The sequence below is a fragment of the Anopheles darlingi genome, chromosome 2, assembly GCF_943734745.1.
Source record: "Anopheles darlingi chromosome 2, idAnoDarlMG_H_01, whole genome shotgun sequence".
NCBI lineage: Eukaryota > Metazoa > Arthropoda > Insecta > Diptera > Culicidae > Anopheles > Anopheles darlingi.
The window spans coordinates 56783297-56793296 of NC_064874.1; the positions used below are offsets into that span (position 1 = coordinate 56783297).

General features: G+C 46.7%; 4 protein-coding genes across 12 annotated transcripts in view; 1 reads left to right on the top strand and 3 right to left on the bottom strand.

Moving 5' to 3' along the window:
• Window positions 1–827, bottom strand: part of LOC125948705 (F-box/LRR-repeat protein 20) — a 10340-nt gene extending 9513 nt beyond the window's left edge. The window contains exon 1 of one of the 6 annotated variants that reach the window (XM_049675018.1): window positions 724–827. The gene's annotated coding sequence lies outside the window, so the exon portion shown is untranslated. The other 5 variants (XM_049675017.1, XM_049675021.1, XM_049675022.1 and 2 more) reach the window with 5 other exon arrangements.
• Window positions 828–928: 101 nt separating this feature from the next.
• LOC125948736 (myosin-2 essential light chain) lies at window positions 929–8060 on the top strand. Of its 4 annotated transcripts, none has more exons than XM_049675083.1 (4): window positions 929–1085; window positions 1184–1211; window positions 6772–7100; window positions 7189–8060. In XM_049675083.1, exons 1-4 carry the CDS (start codon window positions 1083–1085, stop codon window positions 7270–7272), a joined length of 444 nt encoding a protein of 147 aa, XP_049531040.1. In that variant the 5' UTR covers window positions 929–1082; the 3' UTR covers window positions 7273–8060. The 4 variants fall into 4 exon arrangements, with proteins under 4 accessions (XP_049531040.1, XP_049531038.1, XP_049531037.1 ...); XM_049675081.1 differs by lacking the exons at window positions 929–1085; window positions 1184–1211 and adding exons at window positions 4900–4993; window positions 5628–5776; XM_049675080.1 differs by lacking the exons at window positions 929–1085; window positions 1184–1211 and adding exons at window positions 4903–5071; window positions 5628–5776.
• Window positions 7924–9601, bottom strand: LOC125948713 (STE20-related kinase adapter protein alpha). The gene is made up of 3 exons (XM_049675042.1): window positions 8631–9601; window positions 8426–8556; window positions 7924–8362 (listed from the first exon to the last, which is right to left on the bottom strand). The coding sequence occupies exons 1-3, from the start codon at window positions 9491–9493 to the stop codon at window positions 8277–8279; spliced, it is 1080 nt and encodes a 359-aa protein (XP_049530999.1). The 5' UTR covers window positions 9494–9601; the 3' UTR covers window positions 7924–8276.
• Window positions 9602–9879: 278 nt separating this feature from the next.
• The window catches only part of LOC125948682 (DNA-directed RNA polymerase II subunit RPB1), a 6889-nt gene continuing 6768 nt past the window's right edge, over window positions 9880–10000 (bottom strand). Inside the window, exon 2 of the mRNA XM_049674975.1 lies at window positions 9880–10000. This exon is cut by the window's right edge and continues 733 nt beyond it. The gene's annotated coding sequence lies outside the window, so the exon portion shown is untranslated.

A 10000-nucleotide genomic window follows, 5' to 3' on the forward strand; every position in this document is an offset into this window, starting at 1 on the left:
GTCCTACCACCAGCACCCCTTGCGTGAGCTGCCTGCTAAGGCTTATTATTATGATCAATCAGCTGTTCGCAGAGTGTTTGGCACCAGAAGAATCCATTGACAATCGCACCCCACCTTGGCTTTTCCGCTTTTCCTCAAGTGAAGGGAGGGGGAGGGGACGTTCAGCTCCTTCGATCGGTGAACTTTGTGTAAAAGAGCGGCATGATTGATGTAAGCTACTTTAGCGAGAAAAAATTGTTGCTCCGATTATCGATTTTCACTTCGCACTTTCCACGAACACAGGAGTAACTAATTGGATAGCCGACCCCGCCCGACTCACTTACTACCACCCACCTCTGGACCCTTTTGCTTCCCTTTCGCAGCAAACCAAACATTCCCCCGCAGATCGAAAACATACGGCGCACTTGACTAGTTCCCAGAAAAGTGTGTTTTTCTCGCACCCGCTTTTATGTAACACTGCGGGATACGTGCATTACGACGGGGACATCCTTGCAGTTCCTGGCGCTGGGTGGATCTCTGATTCAACTCAAAATCGGGGACGAAAAACTGTTATCATATCCCCGCCTTACGGTCAAGCACTTCTCGAGAGCCTTTTCCCTCGACTCTCCATTTCGCACGGATCAATACGCGTATTTACTGCAGAAAACGCTGCTAGAGATCCCGAATGTAGGTTTCCGTGGATTCCTCCGCATAAGAACCGCGCGAAGGATTTTACTGAATTACCGCAGGCAGTAGAATTGCACGCTGGAAATGGGAAATCGGCCGAATTGGAAAGGAAGTAAAAATAAATCCCGTTCTCCACAAAAACACTCTTTGAACGAAGTGAGAAGAAAAGTAAAATTCACCAAGGCTGAGTAGTGAGCTGGCTGTGTCAAAGTGTAGCGCACTTCAAATTGAACGCAGCTTCGACTTGCTCTTACAAAAAGGGAATGCTGAATGTTGCTAAATTTGCTGAGTAGGGTTTCGCGTCCAGATTTCTTTTCGTTGTGCTGCCCGGGAATTTCGCTAAATTTCACCTAGTTTTCGATCATATTAGTTCAGATAGTTTCACCCAATCGCTGCCCCAACGTCAAAACTACAAAATGGTAGGTGTAAATCAGACATCGAGCTCAATTTTCACTCCACTCGAACGCTTACACTAAAATGATGTTTTGTTTGTCTTCCTTTGTCCTCCTGGATGTAGACGAATCTAACCGAAGATCAGCTGGCTGGTAAGTAGAAATAAGGTTTCCCCATGATCCTGGCTAGGCAAAAGAACGGGCCTGGTTGATCCAACGCCCCTGTTTTCGATTTCCTGCATTGGGCGTCGCTCAGTGGCGTTCCGGTGGAGGCATTCCACAACGGTGACGTCACTCTTGTCGATGATCACTCGGTTGACCGGTGGCGATTGCAGTAGAGAAAGAAGAGGGAGGAGGAATGATGAATAAGCGGTCCCTGCCAAATGACACATCTCCTTGGAACGGTGCTTTGTGCAGGAAGCGATGATCCTATCTCATACCTGCGTGGGCTGAGGTGCAAACAGATTTATGAAATATCTAAAAATTGCCACGGGCACCCACACTTGCTTTGTAGATATGACATGGGGGATTTGTATAACAGGAGCGAATTTTTCAGTTTTGCTTCTGTAATTTCTTCTCAAATGCAGTTGAACTGCAGTTGCAATAGTCGCTATGGCTATATTCGATTGGTATTTCCTTCGTTTGTTTGAATTTGCCGTGACACGTTTGCACTACGTTGTGGGCTCTTATTACAGTCCGCATGCGGTGAAATGATAAGAATTCCGACAGTATCCAAATGAGTCATTCAAGGTGTGTCGCGACTTTCGATCTGGGTCGCTACAGTTTGTGTACCGGAGAAAACACGTTTAGCAGTTATAAATACTCAGGCTTAATAATTCTTCAACACCAATAGCGGCATAATTCTTCAACACCAATAGATCGCGCGATTCCGATATCTGTTTATCATCTCTGACGTCAGATTCAGTCTCAGTCTTTCGTTGGGTTTACCAACATCCGTTTTCCTTCCATTCGTCTCCAAAAAGCATGCACTTTTTGTACATTATGTATTCGTTCGTGCCTTCTGCGTACGGTACATAAGTCAGGACGTTTTTTTGTTTTACTGGCTCTGCACATTTACTTCTCAATTCGTTGAAACGAGGTCGACTCATTTGCGACGCTACTCCTTATAAGGAAAACAAAACACGGCAGCACCAACCAACCAGTCGTTTCCAAGCACCAACCCCTACCGTCCCGTTTGAAGGTTGTCGCCGTCATCGTCGGAGGCTGCTATGTACTGTCGCGTATGAGTACGTTTGCCGGGGAATAGGCTACTTGGGTGTAGTAGCCTCAAAATCGGCTACCGGTGCATATCCAGCGATCAAAACCGATATTCGGTTGTCTAAAAATGCATGAATCATGACGTTCGTACTACCCAAAAGCAGTACAAAAGTGATTGAAACTGACGAATACAAGCGAATCCTAAATGATATATCATTTCCAAAGATGAACGGACCTTCGGTAATTTGTCAGTTGGCTGCTGTCGGCTCAAGCCGAGGATTGTAGTAGTAGATGGCTTGGGTACATTTATTGGGCTTATTTTGATGAGTTGTTTGGATTTTTTCCTTCGTTTTTCCTTGCCATGCTGGTAAAACTTTCAAGCATCGAGCTATTTTTTACACTTCTGAGCCTAATAAAAGTACCATCTGCATTTACACCAAACAGCTGACTGTGCGGTAAACTCCCGTCCCCACTCCCCTAGTGGAAGCTACCTTGCAATCGCGTCAACTGCCACCAACGTAGTCATATATACTACGGTCTCGGCGTGTGCACTGGTGTGGGTTTCAACCATTCCACACCGAGGATGGCTGGCTACTAGCTGGCTGGCTTTAGCGAACATTAAAGATTATTCAATTTCTTCCATAAATGGTTTCGCTCTCACATCGGTGCGATCACATCGCGCCTTTGAGAGCTGGCCTCTTTTCCCGTAGTCGTTCCACAGCTTTTATCTATATTTAACCGATTTTATATGAACGCCTGAGAGTCTCGGCCCATGCAAGCCTCTTTTAACTTGTGGTTTCTTTGCTGATGCTTTACCAAAAAGGTCCAACCTATGCAGCCGGTTTGTTCCCTATTCCAGTGTTGCCACAATGCAGGAAGTTTTTGCAAAATATTTAATACGACTATGAAACGCTACAATTCAATTAGTGGATGATTATTGGATTTGTTTTCCCTTGTGTTAATATAATAAATTTTGTTATCAACGCTAGAAGAATCAATAAGTTTATCATCAAAGCATGCACGGCAACGATCTCTCAGAAAGCACCAGACTTCTTTGTTTGCTCGATTGGCAATTGATTTTTTTTAAGTACAACGCAGTGTTTTCCCCTCATCAGCATGTTAACCCTATTGACAATCAATTGTTTCTATCTTTTGGTGGGACCGATACTTTCATTCACGAACAACTCTTTGTTTAAACAGCCCTTCATATAACCTGACCGCACCATGAGAAGTTGTGTATTAACGAATTTGTTATCAGTGTGATTGCATTAACATTAATGTAATATTGATAGGAGATTCGCCAGAGTATTCGTATGATATTCGTCCCAATCTCTTTTGCCAAGGTGTCCTGATTGTGCAAGGAGCCGAAGACACAGCAGCCGACAACATCTGCGGCTATATTATTATTATAACACCCCATGAGTGAGCCATACAGCCCGGCGCATTGCCTTTTATGTCGCTAGATTTCGCGATTCCCCCCGTCCTGCACGCGTCCTTCGAGTCGAGCCACTTTTTGTCTCTGTAGGGTTGGGGGGGATGGTGGGAGGTAACTTTTGAGTTGTCTTCGGCCGAACACGTTCCACATGCCATCTACCACCACCCGTACGCGCATTCCTCGATCACGCGACCGAGATCCTCTCCCTTGGTCTGGTCAGTCATTCACCGCCGGGACCCCTACGTTCTTACCTTTCCTTTTGTCACTAGACGCACGGGACGCGGGGCCGTTTTGGTGATGCATGGTACCCCACCGTTTTCATGCGTACGAATGATGAGGAAAGACACATGACGCTCTCGAGCTCGAGTTGGAGTTGAAATCCGATCAACCGTGCACAAGCGCAAGTGTCGCGCCTGCTCGCGCGCGATGACGTCCGGTGGCGCTAGAGAGTGTCGAATCCGCTAAAAGACGTGTGACAAGAGCCATGCGCCTAGTGCACACCCCGTTGTCGAGTTCGAGGAAGCTGCCATAGAAAATTTAGTAATTATTAACTTTTCTGTGCTAGTTTATTTTTTCATCAAATGTACCTTGTAGCTCCCTCCATACTATCAGCGATAGTTGCGATCCGTGGCTTTTCTCTGTTCAACCTCACCACCATTCGCATCCATTGTTCGTAGCAAGCGTTGAATCGTCATGGTTTTCGTTCGTTTTTCCCATACGATTGTTCACAGAAGAAAGGAGGCTCGTGAAATCAGCATCACGCGGCGTCACTAGCCTCTTTTAGCTATCTCTGCAGTATTTACGATGTGTCCTCTCTTGCGGATCGCACGCGTCTGTCTCTTTCGCGATTCTCTTTCCCTTTCACTTACAATCCGCCCTGTTCGCCGTTGAAGGTGAGCCGTTTTGATGGGAAGGGAGAAGAAGGGCAGGAGGCTGTACGCACTCTACCGGCCAACTACCATCGTGCCACGGCGAACGATCAAAGCAAGCAAGCATTGGCCTCCATACCAGTGATCTCTAGGATACGGGAGGGTGTCTGGTAGCGGTAGTAGTGGTGGGAGGTCTGTGGCTGAACTGGGTGGCTGAGCACTGGATGGCACACGGCGCAAAAGAGTAACGTGGAAGGGAAAGGGGAGAGTAGTGTTCACGAGACGATACGACTCTGCTGCAGCAGCACCACACTCCTCGCGCTGGGTTCGTTGGGTGGCCCGTGTTTTAGTCAGTTGTAATCGTGCTATCCTCTAGTTGACACGTGCACCGCGTACGCGCGTTCGATTTTGCGGTTCGAATATATTTCCCCCTTCAACCTTCCTTCGTTCCCGTCGCTACCAGCTACACACAACGATACTCACTTAGTTCAGTTAGTGTGATGTGTTGATCATCTCTCCAGCTGATCTTTAGTTTTGTTGCAGCGATCGACGAAAAACTCGGTTTTCGTGCTACGATCGCTTTCGACCGATCCGATGTTTGGCAATTGTTGCGATCGTTGATGATGCGATATTTACCACTAACCTAGTTGAGGGCAGATAGTGACGTACTTCGGTTTTACTGAAACCGAGGACCGATGTAGCGGGATCGGTCCGGTTAACATTTTTTTTGTTAACTTACGAACCGTTTTAGTGGACGAAACTAGCAGCTAAACAGAACGACTGCTGCTGTAGTGCCTCGAAGAGACAACTGTTGAGCGGAAGTTGAGCAAAGTGTTTTGTTTATACTTGGCGACCACAGTAACCCATTTGTGGACACTCCCGGCCGCAGGGTTGCTGTTTTTGCTCGTTACTATTTGCCCAAGCAGTGTGTTGCGATGGCGATTTGTCGGATAAGCGCGACTCACTACGATGTAGTCGTTGGAAATGGTGTAATCATGTCGCGTGAATGTGTTTAATTTATAGGCTTTGTCTTTCCATCTGGTGCAGCTTTCAGGTGTACAAAAGTGAAGTGTGCCAAATTTTATAGAAAATAGTCAAAGTTAGCAGTTTGTAGTAAAGCAGTGCACAGTCATCCTGAGACATCATCATGTACATGTACGATCCTCCAACGAAAAACACTTTTACCTCCGTCGAAGGTGAGGCGCTAGTCATTTGAACTGCAATAATCATGCATAACCACGTTGACGCGTCGACAACTAGTGGCTCCTGGTCGCACTGCACACTTGCCATCGGATGAGAGTATTCTGTTCTTCGCTTCCGTACTATCAATCGTGATATTGCTCGTTATTGTCAATTTAGTCCCAGGAAATTGGTTTGATCGACCTGGAATGCCTCAAGTTCATATGCATACGCAGGACAGACGGCTGTCCCCTTTAGTGCTATTTACACATGCACATTCGTATAAAACAGTATGATATTGGCTTTGGCGACAATGTTCTGGTGAACTTTTGAGCTATGGTTGGGAATCACTCTTTATCTTACTGTTTTTCACACCATTAAAAAAAAATATGTTTAATCGCCAAATGTTGTAAAATTAATGAAAATGAAAAGATACTACACTTCAATCGTGGCAAACCCTGCGCAGGACCATGGCATCACATAGCAGGCTGTGGCAGAGAATGGATTTGATGTTCTATATTAAATTGTTTTTGAATGCTACATTATACATGTTATGTACCATCAAATGGCATCATGAAGATTTTGAAAATTATTTCTAATCGAACATTTGAAACATTTTCATTTCTCAATTGTGTTGAATGTCTTCGAAAGTTAATTATTAAACAAGTGCAAAATGTACCGTTTTATGTTTTATGTTCAACATAACAAGTGCGGTGCATAGAAAAATGTGGCATTCGATTCGAATAAGATCAGTCACTGCAATCGGTTGCTAGGCTGTATCCATCAATGCAATGCGAGCGATCTTGTCTGTCTCGCACAACTCCATATCTGATCCGATCGCTTATCAATTATGCATTCGTTACCTTTTCTTTTAAAGAAAAGTGACTATTTCCTCCTATGCATAGCGAATTCTCGAACTGAGTTGCCAGGGCCAGTCCCCCCTTGGTTGTTATCCGGTGAGGGTGGAATTGATTAATTAAAATGTTTCTCTTTCCTACAATCTTGCCCAAAGAATTCCAGGAGGCGTTCAACCTGTTCGACAACCGGGGTGATGGCAAGATCCAGCAGCAGCAAATCGGCGAATGTCTGCGGGCCCTTGGTCAAAATCCGACGGAATCGGAGGTGAAGAAGTTCACCATGGCACTGAAGCCCGACGAGCGCGTTTCTTTCGAGGTGTTCCTACCGATCTACCAGGGTATCTCAAAGCAGCGCACCGCTGAGACGGCGGACGATTTCATCGAGGGTTTGCGCCACTTCGATAAGGATGCGAGCGGTTTCATCTCGTCGGCCGAACTACGGCATCTGCTGACGACGCTCGGTGAGAAGCTGGGTGACGATGAGGTTAGTACTTTGTGTCTGGTGCATAGTATTTAAAAGACAATAGTTCTAATGTTCTAATGCCTCTCTCCCTCTCTCTGTGTCTTCTCAGGTCGAGCAGCTCCTGCAAAACCAGGAAGACTCGCAGGGTAACGTGAACTACGAAGAGTTCGTGCGAATGGTTATGAGCGGTTAAGCACGGGGACAACGAGAATATACCCACATTCGCGGTGGTTGGCATGTCAAAGCGCGGGTACGCATCATCGTGTGAGGAAGGTCCCATTGGTTGCATCCTGCGACGTGAAACCGGATCCGTGCCAAACCACCAACCAACCAGCACTAGCATTAGGGTGAACCTTAGGGCCAACGATCTGCAGCGTTCGTTTTGGGCAGGCGGAACGGATAACATTTACTTAAGCATTACTTCATTTTGCATTCCCTGCGACACACTGCACGATAGATATTTTGCATTTCTATGAGGTTTGCAGCTTCCAGGCTCCTCTACCACACAAATCACAAGTAGTCGTTGAGTTGAGGTGTTTCTAGGCACTTCTTTAAATTTCATGCGTTTAATGGAGGTTATACGGCTCCTCGAAAATTAAAAAGTATTTAACTCGACTGTGACAATAAGCCACAATTGCTTTCTGTTATTCGGATAATGTGTGTTTTTCCTCCATTTGCGTTTAGTTGTTGATCGCTTTTGTCGCCGTCTATTACCGGAGTTACTATCCGTATTGGGTTATTCCGAAAATGTATTCTGCGTGTCGGAGGCGCTGTTGAACAACGTCTCACTTGTAGCACATCCAATAACACAAACGATTGAGTAAACCGCGTAACGATCGGTGGATGAGACGGGTGTTAAACAGACGATTTATTCGTCATTGCGCCTTGCGTTGCGTTCTACACGCTGGAAACGATTCATTTTAACGATTTCTGAAACAATAAACTATAGTTCTACGCTAGCAATTAGCGAAACAACCACAATGATCAGGCAAGCACGATGGTGGGGAACAGGAAGGATGAAGCGAGGTATGTGATTGTTCGTACGGGCGTTCCTCTCTCTCTCTCTCTCTCTCTCTCTCTCTCTCTCTCTCTCCCTCTCTCTCTTTCTCTCCCTGGTTGATTTCCTTGCATTTCTTATCAACTCCTCAAACAGGCAAATTCCTGGTGGTAAGCGTACTCCTGCGGTCCATCGCAGTGTTACGAGTCCTCAAAGTCCCATTCGAATCCACCGCTCGTGTCCATGGCAAGCTGACCGAACTCATCGGCCAGGTTAATGTCGTGCTCTGCACAGAAATTAAACCTTCATTAGGTAACCGCTCGCTGCATGGCCATGGCTTGGTCCTTACCTTTAATGGTATTGAAGTCAACCGTTTGAATGTAATGAACGGCAAACTGTTCCCGGATGTTTGTGTGCTTCACTGACTTGAAGACAGCATGCGAGAGCAGCGCCGCGGCACTTGGGCGGTCCTTGGGATCGCTGGAAGAAGGAAAAGCACACCCTCTCTAGCATTAACGATTCCGTCCACTTTCCGTACCGCTCCGCCACCATACCTTTCGAGACACTGTTCGGCAAATTTGTGCAGCGCCTCGGAGAATTGTCGGGAAGCATAAATCTGTCTTGTGGTGGCTGATGTTGCATCGCCTGGGGCCGTTTCCATCGCCTGCGCCAATACCTCCTCACTCGGTATGGTGCTTGCGTCCAGCAGCTGCGGTTGATAGCCGCGCATCTTCTCCGTCAACATTAGAGTGGTCGAGAAGCTGTAGAACGGTTCTAGTCCATTGGCCAGCTCGCAGACCGCGATCGCTAAACTGTACACGTCCGACTTTTCCGTGTATCCGTGAAGATTCTGGGCCAACACTTCCGGTGCGAGCCAGTTGAGTGATTTTACCGAATGTGCTGGCAGCTCGTGCAGGTTGCGCACCCTCTTGCCTTCGCCCAGAAAGCTGGTGCACACCCGGAACCCACCTAGGACGGCGCAGGATTCGTTGAGAAAGATGTGACTTGCCCTTATCGAGCGGTGGATGTAGCCCTTCCGATGCAGATACTCCAGACCGTGCACGACATCGCGCAGGATGCAGATGAGCAGCGTTTCTGGGAAGCCGGTCTCGAAGTAGTTTGCCATCGTGTCCCGACAGGAACCGTAGCACATCAGCGGTAGGACGAAGTAGAGATCGAGCTGGTGGACGAAGGCCGTGTGGTAGCTGAGGATGTTGGGATGATCGAACTCGCGCAGATGCTTCGCCTCCTCCATGATGTGGCCAATCTCGTTCTTGAGATCCTCCACGAGAAACTTCTTGACCGCCACATGCTGTCCGGTGGCACGGTGTTGTGCTAGGTACACGGTGCCGAGATTGTTGAAGCACTTGGCCAGCTCTACCTTAAAATCGTAACTGCGCACATTATTGTCAAACATGATCCCAACAGCCTATCGAACTGGATCGTCTCGACCAGTTATCCATCCATGGAATTCGGCCACGGCGATTTCTAATTTCGACGATCTTTAGCGCCTTTCAGTTTGTTTACTTTACAAAAACCCTCGATTGCTTTGACAGCCGTTTTGCTCCTTTTTGCTCACGCTCACTCCACTTCGAGAATATTTGAATTTTTGTTGCTCACCTCGGAACAGCCAGCTGAACAGCGGTTCACTAAAAAGGAACTAACGATTTTCTTTTGATAAACTGGTAGAGTTTTCACAGCATTTTCCTAAGAGAACCTTCCGCTAGCCACCAGCTGATTCAATTTGTTCAAAGAGAATCTCGATTCTTTCCTCTATGAGCAGGAATATAACTGATTTTATTGGCAAACAATCAGACCTTATCTTATTTACCTTAAATTTCTGAAACAGATGATGATTGATTGACGCGAACGGTACGCTACGGAGGTTTTAATTCCACTGGTTACTTCGTTTAGCGATTGTTTG

Coding starts and splice junctions, on each gene's coding strand:
- LOC125948736 (XM_049675081.1), top strand. CDS start 5,728: ATGTACATGTACGATCCTCCAACGAAAAACACTTTTACCTCCGTCGAA. Junction 5,777..6,771: donor CACTTTTACCTCCGTCGAAG/GTGAGGCGCTAG, acceptor TCTTGCCCAAAG/AATTCCAGGAGGCGTTCAAC. Junction 7,101..7,188: donor AGAAGCTGGGTGACGATGAG/GTTAGTACTTTG, acceptor GTGTCTTCTCAG/GTCGAGCAGCTCCTGCAAAA.
- LOC125948713 (XM_049675042.1), bottom strand. CDS start 9,493: ATGTTTGACAATAATGTGCGCAGTTACGATTTTAAGGTAGAGCTGGCC. Junction 8,557..8,630: donor GCCGAACAGTGTCTCGAAAG/GTATGGTGGCGG, acceptor TCCTTCTTCCAG/CGATCCCAAGGACCGCCCAA. Junction 8,363..8,425: donor TGACTTCAATACCATTAAAG/GTAAGGACCAAG, acceptor ATTTCTGTGCAG/AGCACGACATTAACCTGGCC.